The 22,878-nt window shown below is 38.5% G+C and overlaps 1 protein-coding gene and 1 long non-coding RNA gene across 8 annotated transcripts in view; one reads left to right on the top strand and one right to left on the bottom strand.

Moving 5' to 3' along the window:
* Positions 1-22,878, bottom strand: part of LOC307166689 — a 428,201-nt gene that overhangs the window by 75,583 nt on the left and 329,740 nt on the right. The gene's annotated exons all lie outside the window — the stretch shown is intronic.
* Positions 1-22,878, top strand: part of nbeab (neurobeachin b) — a 270,853-nt gene that overhangs the window by 225,652 nt on the left and 22,323 nt on the right. For all 7 annotated transcript variants that reach the window (XM_079885173.1, XM_079885172.1, XM_079885176.1 and 4 more), the window contains 4 exons: positions 7,289-7,426; positions 9,204-9,323; positions 15,759-15,911; positions 20,040-20,210. In XM_079885173.1, coding sequence (XP_079741299.1) covers positions 7,289-7,426; positions 9,204-9,323; positions 15,759-15,911; positions 20,040-20,210 — 582 coding nt within the window. The remainder of the gene's footprint in view (positions 1-7,288; positions 7,427-9,203; positions 9,324-15,758; positions 15,912-20,039; positions 20,211-22,878) is intronic.

The raw sequence follows: 22,878 nt of genomic DNA, 5'->3' as shown, positions 1-22,878 counted from the left end.
CAACCACGCCAAACTCTCTTCTGCGATACCACATTATTCCACTTCTTTTGTCCTGCTTTGACAGGAAATTAGATGAAGTGTCTCCAACGGATCTTTTCGAGTGGGCTAGCAAGGTAGAGCGGAAAACTGACAGCAAACATAATTACCTGAGTTGTGCAAATCTCTTGTTATGAATGTCTGATTGTTCAAGCGAGCATAATTCTAGTTGACTGGACTTGCGTTCACACAATTATCTTGCCAAATATGAATCCCCATGTATCATCAGTCAACATTTTCTCATGAGTTATTTATCATTTTTACATAACTTATATAATATGTAAATATAGTAGTTAAGTTATATGTTGAGTTGCCAGTTCTCTCTCTCTCTCTCTCTCTCTCTCTCTCTCTCTCGTTATTTATGTATTGCACTGTAAACCCGGATAAGTAGAATCTACTGTACTTAAAAAAAACAAGGTAACTCGTTGCCTTAAAATTTTTAAGTAATGAAGCATTAGTTGAATAAGTGAAGTGGACTATGTTCAATGTACTTAAGCCCATAATGGAATGGAATAGAACATTTAAGTTGAATGTACTTATAACCGAGTTACAGTAACTGAAGATACTTAGTTTAAACAATCATTCCCCACCCATTTATTTAACTCAGCTTGTTAAGTAAGCATTACTCCATTACCAATTCAACTAAATTGTATATTCTAACGGACCCAACTTAACTTTTAGTTCCTGAAACTCAAAATATCTTTCAATCAATAGAGCCATGTAAAATACACATACAACTGCAACATTACACTGATCTAATTTTATTTTTATTGAACATGTCTTTTTTTTTTAGCAACAAAAGAAACAAAGCCATGGCCTGATAGGCTTCTAGTGTGTAGTTTCCTCAGTGATGGCATGAAAAAAAAGAACAAAAAGAAAAACAAATGTCAACCAATGCTAATGCAGTTTTAAATGAGGTTTCATCAATTGTACATTAACATCAGACACAGCAATAACGTCCAGAAATCACAAACTTACCTGTGACTCCATCTGGAAAATAATTTGCGATTTCGTATTTTGTTTTTGACCCTCTGAACTTACCGTTGGACAGGCAAAACTTGGTGATATTAAGTTGTTTGAGCTCAAACACATAATTACAATAAGATAGGCCATTAAAAAGTACAGTTTACTCAGAATTCATAATTAATGTAAAGAAATGACACATGTTTAAGTAATACAAACTCAGTTTGTTTGAGTAGAAACTACTGATTGGACTTAAAAACTCAATTACAATAAGAAAGGACAAGAAAACGTTCATCTTAATCAGAATTAACAAGTAATGTCCATAAATTAGACACATTTAAGTAATATGAACTCAATCTCTTTGAGTTGAATCAAAATCTGGGTTTACAGTGTGTGTTTTATTTATTTATAGTTTCCAATTACATTTTAGTCCTTTTTGTTAAAACTTAAAATCAAAAGACCCCCTGAAATAAAAATGTAAGTTTTTTTAGCTTTTAGTATGAAAATGTTAGCCTTAAGGTTATTAATAAGCTTGTGTGTTCCAAAACAATGACAAAATTCGCATTTAGGAGATATAAGCTTTCAAAACTTAAAGGCTCTCACTTCCGCTAAAATGGATCACAGATTTTTATGACATCATCGCGGACTTCAGCTTCTCATCACATCTTCTGTCCAATCAAATGCTCTCTAGAATCTAAAGCGTCCCGCCCCTATGCTATAAATATCACCTGGCCAAAGCGACCGTTGACACATCACGGAGCAATATGGGTTGGAGATGTGTGTTAAACGCTCGAGTTTTATTCCATTTTCCAACTGTATGTTGGTTAAGAATGAAATAGCTAGAATTTAATCACACCTCTACTATTGAACCCAACGTATCATTAGTGCTCAGATTCGCTTCCATGGTGCTGTCAAGTACGACTTGCAGTCTGTGAGGTAAACTAAACGCTTTTGGCTATTTGAAAAGTGGGAGGAGCCATTCAATATGTTTCAGTCGAAATTACGTCAACACATACAAAGCTGCGTGTTTCCAAGGCACTTCTGTGGGCCTTTAAAGAAGACTTTTTCCTTACAGCCTCTTTCTGCCTTCCAGCTGTTTACCAGCTCACTGCAGAGAAGTGCATTATGGGTAAAGCCGAGCAGGCTTTCTAAAAACCCTGCTGCATTTACCCTCAGAGATGCCATATCTGTTTTTTTCTCCTCACTGCCACCACCCTCATCCACTTCCTCTTTTTCAGAGCCGCATCTGCTTTGTTGTGACTTGCAGGAGCTTTATTGCATTAGACCGAAGCTGCACATTGTGCTCTCGCAGGCTGACGAGGCCGGTGAAAACAAGTGCTACTCCTCCTGACAGCGCACTGCCTGCACACACATCCTTAATGCAATTTTCTCTGATATATAAAATACAGAATGAGCCTCTCCAGGGGAGGCAGCGCAGATTGCACCAAAAGACGGCACTCTGGCGCGTTGCGATGGATAAATGACTAGCTTATCTTTTGAACATGAGAGAGTGGCCCACTGAATGATAATTGTTCTTGAGGTTGTAGATTGTATGCAGCAAAATGAGGTAACATGGTGAGAGGATGACATCGTTTCAAATGTTGTTTTGTGGTTAGTTGTCATTACGTTTCATGGGCTTCACAAAGCAGACCTGTCAGAAGCAGTTTTTTTTTTTGCTTTTTTTTTTGCTTTTTTATGCCAGAAGACTTTTTGACAAAGTTCATTTTATCTGCTGCCCATACTGCTGTAGATATGTGATTAGAGCGTGGGTAAACTATAATGACAGTGTATTTATAAATTCATCTCATGGTACTCTTGTTTTAATTTCTGTAAGAACATGCAAACGGATGAATTCATGAAGACAAAATGACATGCGCATCCAGTGCGATTATTTTAAACTTACAGCATAAAGAAGTCAGCATTTAAATCCTTCCAGTTCATTAGCACAATAAATCTTTACATCTTTTATAAAAACGATTTAAAACGTGACAGTCTTCATGTTTAGCTGAACCCGAAGTCAAATGCTTTTCTTTTATAGATAGCTATAACAAATAAATGCATGCCTTAAGCTTTTTTTGTGGCCTCTTGAATCGTATCACCTCTTATACAGCAAATAGCTTTTTAATTCGCATCTAATTATCTTATTGAACAAGTATTGTCCCTGCACAGGTGTCCCTGAGGATTTGCTTTAATTAGGTCACAAGGGATGAGCTCATATTCATTAAATACTTGAGGAAGATGTGTGATGTGATATAAATGTGGGTGACTTTTATTTTGTGCCCACAGATGTATATGCGTCCTAATTATAATTAATGAATACAAATGAATGAATATTTTATATTAGTTTACACAAATTTAATTAGTTAATTAGCACTTTCTTATATTCTACACCAAAAGGAAAATAATCTGGTTGGGTGTGTGTGTGTGTGCGTGTGCATGTACATTTCAGTATAATAGTATCACTTTAATATTTAAAAATGTATGAAATATTACAACTTCTGGTACCTTTTTCTATGGAGTTTTTTCTTCAAGACAAATCGTTTGCTTTAAATACGTTTTGCTGCTTTGCCAAAATTCTTTTTTATCTTTGACAGTATTTTTGTATAACTTGCATTTTTGGGGGGGTTAGGATTCTTTTATCGGCTGCCCTGCTCTCACTATTAGCATCTGTTGCGGGGTGTTTCCTCAGGCTAGTTCGGGGAACGGGAGTCTGGAAAACCTTAAATTTACACCAAGCCCTGTTTTCTATTTAAGATTCCCCACAGAGTCTCGCACAAGACAATTACATGGTTCTTTGTTCACCCTGTTAAATGCACTGAGCATGTCATTGAACTTTGAATAGGAAATAGTAAATTGCTATATGGCTAGTTCGGTTAGCATAGATGTTAACTGCACTGCTTTGTCCATTTAAATTGGCTTGTTGTTATAAAAAAATCCTAAAAACTCCATACACCAAACATAGTGCAGTTTTAAAGGACTATACCCACATAAACCACATTTTGAAAAAAACTAAAAACAAAGATGGACAGTTTTGCTGTTATTTGACTCAGCGCTGCAAAACATTTGTGTTGCCTGTCTGTTCCACAGCTGCTGTGCTGAACTGGGAAAACACTCCATGTCATGCCAAGCACAATATTTCCCTGGTTAAGTGGGTCTTTTTGCTGCTATGAGATGGACTCTTCTTGCAGCCAGCGCTGGTCCCACTAAGAAGGTTTTTACAGTGTGCTAGACTTCCTGTGGCTGCTCACCCAATCACGGTCAGCCCTAGACGTCACATGGCAGGTCATTATCAGCTCATAAATCTCAGCAGATCTCCATAAACTTCTCTTTCATTCGCCCCAACTGTGCTAACATCGGCGTTGGATGGTCATTAGAAAGGAAAGGAATGAAAAGCAGCAGGGTTGAGGAACGGTTTTGAAGTGAGGGAAGAAAATATAAAGTCACTTTTTTACGAAATCTTTCTGGGGGAAAAAAAAGCAAATGAAGAATTTGTGATCATTATCCTCTGCATTAAACCGTGTAGTGTTGTTTCCTTTCGGTTCGAAAATGGCAGATATATCTCGAGATATTTGTTATGACATTGCTGTTATTTATGCCATGCTTTGAGTCTAGACAAATTTCCCACACTGCTCTAAACAAGCAGACGCTCTCCCACGCTCGCACTCGACTCTTTGAGATCTCAGGGAGTATCGATCTCCCTCTAGGGCCGGAGCTGTCCTTCTCGTCAATAACACGAAGTATATTAATATTGACTGCCCAAGAACCTGTGTCGCCCGTTGATTGAAAAGCTATGGAGGCCAATTTGTTCCAATCTAAAAGTTTCTTAATGGAATGATGACTGCTTATTTTGTTAAAAATTATAGGAGTCTTAAAAGCTTGACTGGGCTTCATGAGCTATTTTAAAGAAATATTTTACTCGGTCACAATCCTCATTTGCAAGAAGGTCTGACGAAACAACTAAATAAGCTTGAAGTCGCCAGTGGCAAAATGAAATCATTTGGTCATTAGTAGCAATGCTTTTAATTTCTATTTTTCTGTATATTTATGCAAACAGGTGTTTTCTGCTACAATACTTTTGCATCCAATTACTTTTTTGTTTTGACAGAATCAATTTATATTTTGCTTGTGGAGTCTAATATTTTATATGATTTTTTCATATATCAGGATAATTATAGTTAAAACCATAAAAAAAATAATATTTTCTTGATATAAACATTAACAGAAAAAAAGGACAAAAACGCAGACAAAATGACTAAACCTTAAACTAAACTGAAATTAAAATGAAAACAGAAAATATTATAACAAATATTTAGGATAACACTGATACTTGTGTATCATAATTTCTGACTTTACATGGATGATTTGGCCCAAAACTTGTTCTGGAAAACCACTGCAAAGTGCTGTTGGTGCTGATGTTTGATGTGTTTGCATGCAATGAGCAATACTAACAAATATGAAGATGTTTTCATCATGGGGATCCATGCAGATGTTCTTTTACAGATGTTACCCTGAGAAACAATTACAGTCTGAATAGTGCTTATGATGTAGTTGGATACATCCTCTGTCTAAGTTTGACTTTCAGCCATTACAGGATTTAGAGAAGAGAGACTGTTACAAATTGTTTATGTTGTATGATGACAGGTTTATCAACATCCGTATGTGTGTAAGAGAGAGTGAAAGGGAGGGAGAGAAAATTCCAGGGCCGAATAAATGCCAGTATGAGTGTTTACTCTAGACATTGTGCAGGGTTTTCTAGAGTGGTTTTACAGCAGAAGGATGGTCAAGGCAGAGCAGTGTGGACACACAGGGTGTAAATCAGGTCAGACAGGGTTAAGCCAGGCCAGATTACTCTCTGTCTTTATCTGAGGCCTTTCAGCTTGCCTTACACACACATAAACATATAGAAACAGACATGGTACAGCTAACTCTACATAGATATAGTTTACAGGCAAACAAAATAACTTTATTCTGTCTTGCTCAAAACTAAAAATTCTGTCAACGTCTTCTCACTTTCACTTCAAAAATTAGGGTTTTATTCAGTATAAATTTGGAGCGTTCATGAGAGAAGTAATAATGTTCGATTTGTGAATGAATTCTTTTGAGCTAAATATTTTCAATGAATCATTTCACAAAACCAGCCTCAATGATAAATTCCGCATGTCACTAGTTCCTTCAGCAAATCACTTGAACAATTCTTCAAAATTTCTCCTTTTGTACCCCAGACTGAAAGAAAAGTTGGAAATCTTGATGGAAATTATATACATAACCAGGGTTTGAAATTAACTTTTTCACTGACCGGCCAATTTAGCTACTTGATTTTTAAGTTACCGGCCATTCAGAAATTTTCCTTGGCCTAAAAGAAAGAAAGAAACCAGATGAACTACTTCACAGCTTATATCAAATTTGGATTTCATACATTCATTTCTTATTCAAACAAAATCCTGTCATCCAGCAATCTCCTCCCTTCCTCTTTCATCCTTTTCACCAAAAAAAATGTATTTTAGGTGGACAGATCAATACAGTACAAAGACCATCAAACAAATTTAGCATGTTGGAAAATAACAATGTCTTTTCTGTTAACCAATGCTTTTTAATCTTCGCTATTGCTTCAATGCAAATGAACAAGCGTGCCGTTATTTGTTGCGTAGTGACGGGTATGTTCAAGTAAGCCAGATATGCGCAGATTCTGCACAATACGCTGTATTTAATATGTCATGATGACTCCCGAGTTGAGTATTTGAGCTATTTCCAAACACCATTTCTAAACCCAGTGCACTAGCAGGCACAAATTGACCCAGAGCGAATCCTCAAGGTCCTCCAATAAGAGTACATAGGATAGTAATACTGCGTGACAGACAATCCTCAAGAAAAAATCCACTTGTTTTTCCTCAAGGAGTTCTGCTCAGCCTCCTCTATCAAACATTCATGAAGATACTACACACACACACACACTCACCGTCGCACGCAAACCTCTCAGCTCCACATATGTAATGTGCGGCATAAGTCTTTTTTATGTGACGGTTGGTTATCGTTTGTGTATGGAAAGTGCACGGAATGAGAACAACATGGCTTCTGTCAGCATAACAGTTTGTGGGGAATGGTTTGTTTTTCGCTTGTGCGTGCTTGCTGGATGTAATTTAAATCAATCAAAAGATTTAGAAAAATGAAAATGTCCTTAATTTTGCTTATGTTTCTAACATAAGTGCACAGAACCAAAATAATGCAATGTTGACCTGTTAAATATAGACAACCTTCCTGATTTTTTTTTTTAATATGTGTGTTTCCTCAGCCAATCGGAGCGCTGAACCCAAAGCGCGCTGTGTTCTACGCCGATCGTTATGAATCCTGGGATGAGGAAACTCCACCCTGCCACTACACAACTCACTATTCCACCGCAGCCTCCACCCTCCACTGGCTGGTCCGAAACGTAAGTCTCGTTGATTGGATGGATGCAAGGAATTTGATACCTTCAACATCTGGGAAGTACCTAGTTTTTACTGGATAGTTAACCAAGTTGAGCTGCTTCTGGCTCATATTATGCCCTCTGTGATTGTAATATCATGCAGATCAGTTTTCGAAAGGGAAGAAGCACAATTGCGTCACCCCTTCATGAATATTTCAATGATTACAACACAAACACTCATTTATATTGGATTTGAAGGTTTGAATTGCATTAAAATTCTCATATTTACATGACCCCATGCAAAATCTTATCTAGAAAATGAATATTTTTCAAAATGCATTACGCAATTTTGGCAATACTTTAGAAATGATGCTGTCAAGAGTCTGTGTATACATACAACATTCCAATACGATAACCCCGAGCCCAGATAGTGGATGAAATCTCCGTCAGTCAAAGCGCACGTTAGCGCGTCCTTTCACCGCACAAGTGAATCAGCCCCTACATCTCAATCCGCGAGCTTGATGTTCCGCTACAGAGAGCCGGTGAGTGGATTTCACAGGCTGGTAAACAGGCATATGTGAAAGAGAAGTCAAAAACCTCTGCGTAATGATTTACAGGCTGGTACGTGACAGCTTTATGCCTCTTAGACAGCGCTGGGAAACATGTCCATCATTGTCTCCTGCTAACGTCCTCGCTTGCCCTGAGTCTCCAATCGCTGATCTGGGACAAATGGACTGGTACAAAAAAAAAGAAGCCTAGATCAGCAAAGAAAATGAAGTTGTTTCTGAGGTTAAGAGGAGATTGGGTTTGAGTATCTCCTGATGCTTTAGTTTCCCTACATTTGTTACATCATATCACTCTGTCTTGCAATAATAAACAATTGTTTTGTTACATAATGCATTTTTTTTCCACTGCATGTCATTTTATGCCAGAGCTCAAACCAGTCATGCAGAGTATTTTGATGAGATCTGCGTACTTGATTTTTTGCATCAGAATTTATGATGAATGCAGTCTAAACCGAGTTTATTTGTATTCAAAGCTAAAACAAATTTGCGTAATTTGATTGAAAAGGCATTAAAATGTATCATTTTGTTCATTTTAAAAGATTTCTGTATAATCAAACCTTTTTTAATGAGGATTCAGTCTATCCATCTTTGAGAGAAAAAAATTAAAACACATAATGATAACTTAGTAATTGGCTCTTCCCAGGCGGCCCATTGCGTTGATGATGATGATTTGGAAGGTTCCCCTGGCAGCTCTCACACAAGGCTTGACTGAGACTGGAGACACCATCATCTTTTCCTCTGGCTGATCCAGCATCTCCATGTCAACTCCTCACACTGCCAGCCCAGACTGATGACCCTGAATCTGCCAATTAGAGCCAGAGCTGGGCTCCTCAGTCAACAGGCCATATAATTAACTCTGCCTCAGGCACTGTTATAGAAAATGAGAGGACCAAAAAAAAAAAAAAAAAACTCCACAAACTCACCATAATCTGACAGATGAGTCCCTACATTGAGATGTTTGTGCAAACGGAACGTTTCCCAGAGCAATGGAGAAGGTCTCCATCACGAGATTGAATCCAATTACCATAGAAATGAATGCAGATGAATTTACTTTATTTATTCCGCTGATGTCTTGGGCTCTGAATAGCATTAGCACTTTGCAGATTTCTCTAAACAAGCGCCTAATTAGCAGTCAGAATCATGTGATCCCGCTACAGTTATTTTCACACTAGATGTTTTTGAGCTTATTTGGGTCAATAAGTGACAGTGTTGTTTTTGTGTCTGCTCAATTGCAGGAGCCTTTCACCACGTTCTTCCTAAACGCCAACGGCAACAAGTTTGATCACCCAAACCGCACATTCTCCGGTATCGCCCGCTCATGGAGGCACTGCCAGCGTGATACTGCAGATGTGAAGGTAATCAGACATCAGTTTTTGTACATTGCAATGTCTAAACAGGCTTGTTGCCGTCAAAAGAAACGAGTCATTAGTGCCTGACTGTTGTGATGATATAGGGACAACATTACTAGCTGCAACTATGAGGAATTGAATAAACAATTCCTCGAAGAGTTTCTCTTTTTAGGCCTATCAATCAACTAAAATTGGTATCATCCAGTTGCCAAAAAACAACAGACAAGATTTGCAACAACATTTAGTTCATGTACCTTCCGAGCATCTTCAGCTATGTCTTTTTTTTTTTCGTCAATATGTACGATTTTTGTGAAATCAACGTTTTTCTTCATAAACATTTAAAGTAAAACATCGCTCAACATGCACATATTTCAGAGCGCCATCACTTCATCATCGTAATGGTTGTTCCCTGTTGCCTCCCGTTCCATTTCAGCCCCGCGCTGCGGCTCAGCAAGCGCACTCGAGCTGACCTAAAAGTGTCATACTTTTCCAACACACTCAGTGACGGGTTAGCTTCGCCTCAGGCAATTAATAAAGCATTAATGACAAAAGCTATTTAAAATGTAGTCTTTTATGTAAAGGCAGGGCTTTTTACTACCCCGGGCTGGGGAACAGCATCCAACAACACGAGGTGCAGGCGTCGTGAACGGCTGTACAGCGAAACACTAGATATGTTAGCTAATACAGGCCTCTCGGAACCCTTACGGTGTCTGCATGGATCATGTTAAACACATTTAATGGCCAGCAATCTGTTAGGACAGAAAATAGGGATTTTTTTGTATTTTCTTGTGTAGCAGGAGTTGATTTTTATTATGTATGAGCAGCATGATTTTTATCATAAACGACTTGCTTTGTAGTGTATTACCTTGCTATATGTATTCATATTCTTTTTGAATGACTGTTTATTCATGGTATAGAGCTTATAGAAGTAATACAGACCATCAGATGTTTGTAAGATGTATGTAAAAACTTGTGTGTGTTGTTAAATGTGAATTTTTGGTTTGAACAAAACTATCCAACAAAACTTTGTGAAATGTTTTTTTCATAATATAATATAATGAATGTATAAAAATATTTTTTGTTCTATGTGCATTTTAAAATCGCACATTATCTACAGTTCGGTAGATATTTTCTTTACATTTTTAGAAATATTTTTTTTTAAATTATGGATAATAATTGTACAATTTATTTAGATATTGTAACGGGGTAAGTTGTTACGGGAAGAAGGAGGCGGGAACCGGCGAACATTTAAAGATTTTAATAAATAAATAATCAAATACAAAAATGAAAATAAAAGCCAGCAGCCCCTCACGGACGACTGCTGGCAACACAAACAGACACAAAAACATCAACTAAAACACAGGCCTGTCCTCTCTCGCTCTTCACTGTCGTCGCTCCTCCTTTATGCTTCCGCTCCTCCGTGAGAGATGCGAGACCGGTGCGTCGCGCAGGTGTCGCTCATTTGCAATCACGCCACCGGCCTCGTGCCGTCCTCCCACGGCCCTCGACCTCGTCCTGCTCGCCACATACCCCCATCGCCCCTCGCAGGCCGGGGGGTACCACCGAGGCTGCGCCTACTCCCCCCCCCCCCCCCCTCCCGTGGGGGGACCGATCACGGCGGCTGCGGTACCTGGGGGTATGGACAGACGAGGCGAGAGAAAAGGAGACGGAAGCATGAGGAGCGACAGAGACGAGAGAGGGGAGAGAGGAGAAACAAACAAACAAACAAACAAAAAAAAAAAATTCTTGATCCGGTTCCCGGACACACTGCCGCTCGGTCCTCAACCAGCTGAGAGTCACTCGCGGTGCCATGCGATGGCACTGGACATCCGTTGGGGGACGGCTCGACGCTCCTCCGCCTCCTGGCGGACGGCGATGGCTCCTCCGATCGAGGGCAGCTGGCAGCGAGCCTCCCGTCCCCTGCTCCGCCCCCATCATGGCCGACGGCAACAGGCTCCGGCCCACGGCGAACGGGAGCGACTCCTCCGCTCCCTCGCGGATGGCAGCCATCCCTCCTCGACCCAGGAGGACGGCAGCGAGCTCTCCGTCCCACCAGATCTTCTTTCGATCCAGCACCATCGCCTCGGGCAGCAATCGGCGGCAGACGCTCCCTCGTGCTGCCCGACCTCCTCAGCACCGCGATACCTCCCAGCAGCGAGGGCTCTCCGACAGCGTGTCCCTCCTTCCTCCCGGGTTTCGGCACCAATGTAACGGGGTAAGTTGTTACGGGAAGAAGGAGGCGGGAACCGGCGAACATTTAAAGATTTTAATAAATAAATAATCAAATACAAAAATGAAAATAAAAGCCAGCAGCCCCTCACGGACGACTGCTGGCAACACAAACAGACACAAAAACATCAACTAAAACACAGGCCTGTCCTCTCTCGCTCTTCACTGTCGTCGCTCCTCCTTTATGCTTCCGCTCCTCCGTGAGAGATGCGAGACCGGTGCGTCGCGCAGGTGTCGCTCATTTGCAATCACGCCACCGGCCTCGTGCCGTCCTCCCACGGCCCTCGACCTCGTCCTGCTCGCCACAGATATTTAGTTTTTTTGTTGTTTTTATGTCCTTTAGTAATGCTGCAGTGGCCTTTAGAGGTTTATTCTGCATCACATCACCCTGAAGTTAGTCATTACCCACAATTCTCTCTGGAATGATCCTACATTATGCAGCACAAAACAGCCAAATAACAGCATTAAAAGAGCAAATCAAAGTTCACTGGCCCTTTTTCCCAGACCACTTCCTCAGAACTGGCCAAGTCCATTATATATATATAGAGAGAGAGAGAGAGAGAGAGAGAGAGAGAGAGAGAGAGAGAGAGATTTTAGCATTGTCAAAAGACACGTAGCAAGTCATCAGCTCACCTCCTGCTAAGAGTAACTCCCTTCAAAAATCTTTCAAAAATTCAAAATCTTCTCAATAATCTGTCTGAGGGAGTGTGATGAGGCAGTCGTGGCCAGTGACAGCTCTCCAGGAGGGTGTCATTAGGGCGAACGGTGTAAAGCTGAAGAGTTTGAGGGTGATTGACTTGTCAGCCCATTATGAGGCTGTAGAGGAATTATTGGCTCACGAGCGAAGCGGGTTGAAGACGTGGATCACGGCACTAGCCGCCCAAACTGTTCGCAACTAAGTAACTGTCTGCAAAGTTTATAAACCAATCCTCCTGTTAGAGTACAGACGGAGCTCGGTCCAATTTTGGTTGTTGCCCCTCCTGGGGGTTAAGTTTAAACTAGCGTTGGCTGTAATTTGGGAGTCATTGCAGTACCTTCAAACATATTGTTGTGAATGTTTTTGTGTGATGATCAAGAATCTCCTTTGCGTTTTACATTCACGTAATATGTCAAAATTAGATTGCTCATAATCAGTAGCACTGTCTACACTGGAATCGTCCATTGGGATGCGACTTAAGGTGGCAGACTTCTCATTTCTGTTTTGGATGCACTCCATCTGAAATAAGTTTGTATTGAAAATTTCATAATGTAATATGTTTTTGCAATAGATTTTATGTTATATATGTATTTAAATCTTTTCTGACCATTATGTCAAAGGCAGCTCATGATGTTGCTGTCTTGTATTTTGTAAATCTAATTTTATATTTTCATTTATAGAACAGCATATTTATTTTATAATATTGTATTAGTATTGCTACAGCTCCATTAATATTACTATATAGTATATTGTAGTGTTTTATTGAAATAATTTTGCTTTATAATATTTATGTCATATGACATAATTCTTTTAAAATGTTATTATAAATTAAAAATACATAATTTTCATTTAAAATAATCATATTCCTAAAATAAAACTAAGTCAATTTTACCCCAAGGAATTTCTGTTAAAAATGAAATGTATTGTTTATTTTATTATTTTGCTTTTCTTTGTTTTGCTTTGCTTGCTGAATTGAAAACCTCGAGCTTACAGGGGGTTGGTCAATGGTCTGTGTTTGTGAATATTCAGAGATGAGCCTCTGGTGCTTACAGTGTAGAAATGATGTTAGCATTTTAGAGCTGTGAGAGATATTTGAGACATCCTAAAGGACTGATGAAATACCGGGACTTGACCGACATAAAATAGGGTGCATTTTTAAATCCTGACCCTACACCAAAAGCAAGCTGTCTTTTATTGTAAGCATACTGTTTCTAGTGACCCTTCATGTGAAAGTCCTCTTGTTTTATGGTGCTTTAAAGAACTCTGTTATACACATCAAGGGGACGTAGTTAAATAGCTCATTTCAACAGGCGGTGTGTAACAGCAACTTGAATCCAAAACAGCAGCGTTGAGGAGTAAACATTCAACCTGTCAGGATCAGATGTGTGCGGGCAGAATGAGGTCTTAAATGATTTTAAATGGTTTTAAAGGTTCTTCAAAGGCTAGAGCTTTTGAGTGACACTAAACAGGGAGGAGGTCACATTCCTCGTGTGCACATGCCCCAATGTACAGAGGCGTCTCTCACAGGGAATTATGGGTAATTTGCACTGATTCGGCAGTGAGAACGGAGAAGGATTGGGAATGTGGCAGCTTTGGATATGAGACTATCAGGGTCAGGGAAGCATGTAAAAAAAAATTACGCAAAAATTAATAATGTGTTCAGTAGAACAATGTGACTGCATTCACTTCCACTTTAAGTTTTTATTTGTGTATTTTAACTTTTAGAAGAACAACGGTTGTAGAAATTGCAACAAAAGAGAAAAGAGAAAACCCTATTTCTAGTTTTATCAATCCAGTCCATCCATATACAGTACGTTCAAATCCAGTTTTTGTTTTTAATGACCCGTTTAATGAGTATGATCGCAGGGTTCTCAAGTCTCACGCATTGGCCGTGAGACACACGCAATTCAACCAGTTCACACGCTCACACGCCACACCGTGTATTTCTCACGCTGAAAAGGCAATGCCAACCAAGTTGTCCTGCAAGCTTTATATATAACGTTGTATACGAGGCGCGGGCACACAAAGTGAAGTTTCCTGCCGCCAGCACGTATCTCGGCCAGATTGCGTTCGTTAATAGGCGCGCGAACACACGGAAGTTGACGGAACATTCTCGGCCACCGTACGTTCGTTACTAGGTAACCAACAATATCGCGCGAACACACGTCGTGATGATGGAGAAGGTAAGTTGGAAGAAAGCTCGTCAAACATTTTTAGGCTAGAACATTTAATATATAACCCATACATTATTATTGATGCAGTCAAAAACTCTACAACTACTTTGCAACCAGGCCAGAAGCTTTGGCTCAGTTTGGCTAGCTTACGTTATCTGAAACTAAGGGAAATGTTAGTGGGTATGGGAAGGAATGAAGATGTATTTCTTAATTTTATTTTAAATAAATTTAAATGTATTTATTTTATTTTAAATTATATATTATACTGTATTAATAGTCTTTCTAGTTACATTAAGGCTATGTATTAAAGCAGAGTGCTCTAATATTTTATATCCTGTCCTGTCAAAACATATTAATTGCCATTTGTATTTTTCAAACACTTACAACACAAAACACTCTTGTGTATACACACACACACACACACACACACACACACACACACACACACACACACACACACACACACACACACACACACCTTAATAATACTCTAATATGTCATTTGTTCACAATGTCCCACCACACAATAAATCATTATACCATTTCAACTAGACACTGTTCAAACTGTTTGCAGCAATTTTTTATATTTTTGTAATTTTTGCATAACTTATTTGTAATTTTGAAATATAACATTAAAGAGTAGGCTATATTTGATGTGATGAATTTCTCTGTCATTTATCAGATTTACCAATTGTTATATTTTCAATTTGTGCTGGTTAATTATGAACAATGGGTAAAATTGGGGGGCGGGGACAAGTGGGGGCGGGGCTCCATTAGGGCTCCTCCCGAAACCACATGTGATCTCACTCCAAGCTTTTGATAAAACTTGAGAACCCTGATGATCGTTTTTAATAATCTGTGCTCGTTGTATTAAGCATTATGTTTCCCACTATCATTTCAATCAATGGTTACTCCTCCAGAATCCCAACAAAACCAAACCTGCTTCCTGTACCTTAACACACACAGCAGATCCATCCATCAGCTCGCTTCAAACCTCAATAAAGTTTTCTGTCATCTGTCGTGTTTCCTTTGTATATTCCCCTTCCCCCATCTTCGTGTGTTTGCCGCATTCCCACACTCTCTGAGTGTTTTTAAATGTACTCTGATGGTCCTTCACTGGTCTCATGAGGTCGCTTTCCATGGCCGCCTGAAACGTGGCCAACATTTTGAGTAATTGAACTACAAAACATGCAATGAAAGCATTGGTATTTTTGCATGTACATTTTAACTCCACTGTATCCCTATACAATATTAATACATCTATTTTGGAAATGTTTGGATTTGATTTGAGCTTCTTTTGCTTTTTCTCTCCCACCTGTCCTCTTCCTCTCCACCTCATAGGAGTTGATCCCTGAGTTCTACTACCTGCCAGAGATGTTTGTGAACAGTAATGGCTACTGTCTGGGTGACAGGGATGACGGTGTTCCTGTTTGTGATGTAGAACTACCAGCTTGGGCAAAGAAACCAGAGGACTTTGTCAGGATCAACAGGATGGTAAGTCAAACTCACTGCCTAACTACAACTTTCTTTGTCTGTAGACATCCTGTGTAAAATAAACATGGCTAATGTCTAGGCCAGAACAGGATCTGCACCTAGATTCTGTCATTTATAAAGTTTGCAGAAACCATAGAGGACCTCAGTGAGCCCTTCTCATCTCAGAGCCTAAGGCAGTGTTCCTACTAACCATCCCAACCATTGCTCTCTCTTCTATGTGGCATTGGGTATACTGGGAAATGTTTCAAGAACTAGAAATCTTATTCCGAATCCTTCTTTTTCCTCAACCATTCCATTAACAAATCCTTTAGTAGGTTTGAGGAAGAAATATTATAATTTATTTTTAGTTTAGTGTTTTGTGTTTTTTTTTACTAAAATAACCGACTAGGAAATTGCATTTATTTGGTTAATATGTAAATTTAGGTTCAGTTTTTTTTTAAAGAAGTATCTTATGTTCACCAAGGCTATAATTATTTAATTAAAACACACACAGTAAGAACAGTAATATTGTGAAGTATTATTACAATTTAAAATAACTCATTTAATTTTAATTTATTCCTGTGATCCAAAGCTGCATTTTCAGCATCATTACTCCAGTCTTCAGTGTCACATTAATCCGTAATCATTCTAATATGCTAATATTGTCATATTCTAATTGCACTGCTTAAAATTGTTTGTGGAAACCATGATACATTTTTTTTTCTGGATTCTTTAATTAATAGAAAGTAAATATAGATAGTCAGACAGACAGACAGACAGACAGACAGATAGACAGACAGACAGACAGACAGACAGACAGATAGATAGATAGATAGATAGATAGATAGATAGATAGATAGATAGATAGATAGATAGATAGATAGATAGATGGATAGATAGATAGATAGATGGATGGATGGATGGATGGATAGATAGATAGATAGATACTATAGATAGATAGATAGATAGATAGATAGATAGACAGACTGATGCCGTATTGCTCCGCTGACGATATTACATCATCTGATGTAATGTCTGAACAGAATCTGCTATCTTAAATTCTTAGTTCAGTATTTAATTTTAAATCCATTTCCTTCCATCTTTTCCCCTGAGATCACACTCATTCGTTCATATGATACAGCATCCTGGTCCTCTGCGTTCTGCTTTCCCTCAATGAAGGTCGTAACGTAGTGCACTGCTCAATACTAATGTAATCTACCGCTGACCTGAATGATGTTGCGGAGGACAGGCCCGGCCACTGTCCCTTATAATGTTACCCTAATACCGGCCTCATCAATCATGATTTGGCTCACAGCAGACAGGACCTCATGGATGTGTGTGTGTGTGTGTCCTGTCCACCAATCCCTCTAGACCTAGTCGAAATTGTGTACTGCCTTTTATAATGGCTCTATCTAGCACATGCTGTACACACTGTATAGCCTATGCTGCAGGGTGTGTAATTTAATATTGTGTGTGTTTATGCATTTAAAGCTACTGATTGTGTATCAAAACTGCTGCCAAATCAAAGTATTAGAGGTGTGTTGTGGGCCATACTGCCCGAGGAAAAAGCACTAGAGCAAACACACTTGACCTTTTCAGCTGCAGTGACAGTGCTGGGGTGTATGTGTGTGTGTGTGTGTGTGTGTGTGTTGTGTGTGTGTGTGTCTGTGTGTGTTTTGTGGAGGTGACCTTTCCTCCGGCCTCATTTTTTTTCCTGGTTTAACACATTCAACTATTCAGACACACGCACTCACACATATACATGGACATATCCAAAGATCAAACAATACCTGTCTGTTAATGCAATATTTTCTTAAAGAAAGGACTTGAGGATGTCAAAACACCTCAGAATATTTGACATGACTACCTGACATTTGATGCAAAAATGTGTTGACGTCTCACAGTTTGGTTCCTCTTTCTGGAAACTCAAAATTTTCCTTAACAGCATTTGTATAGTGCCTCAAAATCATTGATTTGGTGTGTCCTCGTAATTTAACAAAAGCTGGTGTAAGTATTCCGGATAAGACATCTCCACAATGGTTTAGACAGTTTTAGAATTCATATTAACTTTATAAAAGAAGTTTAGCAGAAAGTCCTGTGTGCTATTTTTCCATAACATTTCTGGTTCCTCTTAACAATACAGAATCAGGTTCATTTACAATTAATTTAGCACTTTTGAGGAATATTGGATTTCATTAAAAAACGACTCATAAGAGTAGTTTTTTCAAGCAATCATTTGTTTTAGCTTCAGAATTTTTTCAAATGTAGCTAGTGATGAATTTTAGTGATGAACTTTTTCATTGAAATTCATGTAATTGAAAAGTTCAGTGATCACATAAATGATTCACTGATTCATTTTTGATACTTACAGTATAAGTCTGCTTAGGTTATGACAAAAAACACCTTTAAAGTACCATAAAACTGGTCCATACAATTGCTATGGTATTTTCCAAGTTTTCTGAAGTTGTGTGATAGCTTTTTGTGAGGAATAGATCGAAAGTCTATATTTGCTGTAAACCTTCCTGTTGTTGTATAGATCTCAAATCTCCTTTGAAGCTGATTTGATATCATTGACACCAGACATCTTGACGCACCATGTTGGACATTCTGTAAAATATATTTTTGTGTTCCATGGTAGAAGGAAAATCAAATCATACATGGTTTAGATCAACATGACATTTGTTTTAGATATTTGGGTCATACACTGAGCACACAGAAATGATTACGAACATTTCAATAAATATGAATTTTATTTTGTCGATATTTTAATGTGATTTTTTGGTTTGTTGGAACGACTAGTGTTTTTCACAGAATTTTACGTTAGTTGAATAGCACATACATTTTTAAACAGGCTACGGCTCGGTTCTGCCCTTAGATCTTGTCCTTTCTTTTTCTCTCTCTGCTGCTCTCTTTCTCTCCGTTTCATTTAATCCCCTCTTTCCCTCGTTGTCTCTGTGCTCCCTTTCTCTCTCTGCCATTTCTTCCTCTCTTTCTTTCACTTAGTGTTCCCATCTTTGCATGTGTCACTTTCGATTGTAATGACATGCCCTGGGGGTAACTCAGCCCCTGCGCTCCACGGCTTGCTCTGTTGGTAATAGCTGTTATTTCTGATGTGAGAGTGAGTGTGTAAAATCCAGCAGCGGGTCCCTGGGTGTGTTTGTGTGTGAGAGGAAGAGAAAAGTGTGTATTTGTGTGCCATTCTGTGTTATTTGTTCCATCTTTCTTTTTTCCCTTTGTTATCTTTCAATGGTGTTTGATGCCTATAATAAAGAATGTGCATCTTTAAGCATTGCCATTCCGTAGCAGGCAGTATCTCTAGATCCCTATTGGAAAATAATAATGCTTTGAATTCATAACTTACCACTATTTGAAAAAAAAAAAAAAAAATCTAGAACTACTACTGCATTTCTTTAAAAATAAATAATACTATTATTCAGCAAGGAAGCTTTAAAATGATCAAAAGTTACAGTAAAGACATTTATAATGTATAAGAATTCTTGTTCAAAATAAATGCTGTTCTTTTGAACTATTCATTAAATAATCCTAAAAAAAAATGCATCACAGTTTCCTCAAAAAATATTAAGCAGTGCAACTTATGCAGTGCAACTCAATGTTAAATGATAAAAATATGATTTTTGATTTTTTGCCACCAAATCAGCATAATCATAATGATTTCTGAAGACTGGACTAATGATGCTGAAAATTCAGCTTTACAATTACAGGAATACATTACATTTAAAAAAAAATTAAAATAGTAATACTAATATTTAACAACAATGACTGTTTTTGCTGTATTTTTGACAAAATAAATGCAGCCTTTGTGAACACGAGAAACTATATAATTGATCTTGTTGTTAAGTGTGTCCAAATACTTTTAGAGCCACTGTATATTGTTGATTTAGATTATGTGAGCTTCAAGAAGTGCATCTATCATATTTTATGGAAAGACAGCTGTTAAAATATTGAACACAAGTTTATTTATTTATGCTTTGATGTTGGTCTCAGGCTATTGCAGTCTCCTGAAGAAGCATCGCCCCGAGTGTATGTTTGTCTAGTGCTTGTGTGTTTGTGTCTGTACGTCTGTGTGTGTTTGTGTTCGTGTTGTGTACGTGTACCTTTCACCTCTAATTGCCCCGCTTTCTTTGACAGGCTCTGGAAAGCGAGTTTGTGTCGTGTCAGCTGCACCAGTGGATTGACCTTATTTTTGGCTACAAACAACGTGGGCCCGAGGCGGCACGCGCCCTCAACGTCTTTCACCACCTGACCTACGAGGGCTCCGTCAACCTCGACAGCCTCGCCAGTGACCCCCCATTGCGCGAGGTAGGTCGCCGCCTCGGCGTTGCCATGACAACGGCAACAGGTTTCTGGGATTTGTGGCTAACATCTCTTTCTTTTTTTTTTACCCATTATTATAATTGGACTGTGTCAGTGAATGTTAAAATCATAGTTGGAGTGTGTTGGAGTGTATAAGGCTGGACAAGACTTAGCCTTTCCCTGGCCATGGACTTGAGACTAGACTGCTTCTGATTGCTTTTAGACAGAAAAGAAAAATGATCAGCCGTTATGGGCACATTTTCTCTGTAATAATAGCATTTTGGGCTAAACATATTTGGCAAACGTTCCAGTGCGTATCTGTGTATGTGCTCTGGAGAACGTTTCTATTTACAATGTGTTTTTGCTGAGTTGAGCAATGTAGCCAATCACAGGCATGTATGTTGATTTCTTGATGGCCAATCAGAGGTGTTTAAGTTAACACTGAACAAAAACTCAGGTGAGTAGATTCTGAGTTCGCAAGCAAGTCCTCTTATTATAACAAACAATTATGTTAATAAGATATTCATTGGGCAATGGGCTTCATTGATTATAACGGAACTTTGTGAAAATGCAATTAACTAAGACTAGTGCAAAATGCCCGTGCAAAATCAGTTTTTGTGTGTGTTTTTAGTAATTGTTGGTTTGGTGCCCGTGAAAGAGACTGTGAACGCATTGAATTCAGGGAGCAGGCTAGGTTACTACAAATGATGGCTGTGAATAAACTATAATATTCAGAAGTAAACAGTGTAGCTGACTGAGTGTTTATGAATACCACAACCTTCTAAGTGTTAGTGCAAAATGCCCGTGCAAAATCATTTTTTGAGTGTGTTTTTAGTTATTGTTGGTTTGGTGTGTTTAAGTGCTCATTGTTACAATTACACAGCAAAATTTCAGTGACATTTTTATTTGTGCATGGTAGAAAGCACACAGTGAACTCAGCAAACAGTTTGTGAATAGGCTACTACAAATGATGCCCATGAAAGAGACTGTGAACGCATTGAATAGGAGATGTTTAGTTGGTGAATAGCATAGGCTACTATTACACAGTAGCGATATTAACGTTAAGCGCACCAGAATGAAATATAATATTCAGAAACAGCATAGCTGACATATAGATTCAGTTAACATCCAACATCCACAAATGAATAAGCGCGTTGATTCAGGGAGCAGTGCAAAGTGCCCGTGCAAAATCAGTTTTTGTGAGCTGATCGCCGTCAAAAAAGTTCAGGAGATATTTCTTAGTGATGGCTGATTTCAACAGTTTCAATATGATAGCATTTTGAAAAAAAAGTGTCATGAATTTATTGCATTTTTGGGGAAAAATAATCCGTTTTTATAATAGATCTTTGAAAATCCAAATCTGGATTTGAATTTTTTATGATATTATAACCTAAAGATGCTATGTGAAAGTTTGAAACAGAAAATAGTGGTTTTCATCTTGCCACTTTCTTAGTAAAGAAAACACATTTTTACTCAAATTAATCAAAATGGATTTATCACGTTCTGGAACCAAACTATAATATTCAGAAGTAAACAGTGTAGTTGACAGAGTGTTTATGTCAGAATGTTTATTTTTAAACCACAACCTTCTTGGGGCTTCTTTGACCGATACAACCCTCTAATGTCAGAATGTTTATTTTTAAACCACAACCTTTTAAAAATGATATATTTAAAGATATCTTTAGCATTTCTCATCCAAACAACGTCAAACTTGGCACTGCACTTACTCGTGCCCGTAGCGAGACACCTGTCAAGTTTGAAATCCATCGGACTAACGATTCGAGAGATATGCAAATAACAGACAGACACACAGACAGACACACAGACATACAGACAGACAGACGTTTCTGTAATTTATAGATAGATGAGTGACAGCCTTTTAGTGACTATAAAGGGAGCGCTCTTTCCACGCCAAATCCCACTTATAGTATGCTTGCTTTTGGTTTGTGAACAAAGACACACGTTAATAACAAATAGTTTATCGGGAGTGTTTATGCTGGGATGTGTAGGTTGTGCAGTGACACATAACCTGAAACTATTTCATGGAAATCTAATGTGTTTTCAAGGGGAAGCGCATTTCCTTAGCCTTACCCTGGAGTTGGTTCATCTTCCGCCTATGGGTAAAATGCTTTATAAATGTCACCACTAGATGGACTACTGTGTGCATTCTAGCATTATGTAGCTAGAGACATGGAATGTATTTTTTTTTTATATATATATTTGCAGGTAAACCATTTTTTTAAGGTCTCAGGATGCAACAGGTTTAAAAATGATGGCGTAAGACTCGCAATATCAACATTCGTCAACCGCAGTTCAAGCATGAATGAACCCAGTGTCAGTTGAATATCTCTGAGAGACTGTCAGTGTGTGTCATTCAGATCTTGACATGCAAATATGTCCTCTGGGAAAGAGAAACTCAAACTGCTTACTCATGTGCATTGCATCTTTTACTCTGAATGAGTGGTAAACGTAACACTTTAGGTACAAATAAATACTTTAAGTCCAGCTGGTAATATATCTGTGCCAACATCAGACAAAATTATAATGGAACTCTTGCTTATGCAAAAGTCACCACAACATGCCAGGATGATGTGGATGATTGCCGATGTGTTGCTATATGGTTGCTAAAGTGTTCTTGGTGGTTGGCATTGTTAGGGTGTTCTCTGTGGTTTCT

Source organism: Squalius cephalus (genome assembly GCF_949319135.1).
Source record: "Squalius cephalus genome assembly, chromosome: 11".
NCBI classification, from domain to species: Eukaryota; Metazoa; Chordata; class Actinopteri; order Cypriniformes; family Leuciscidae; genus Squalius; species Squalius cephalus.
This window is presented reverse-complemented; position numbering and strand designations above follow the sequence as displayed.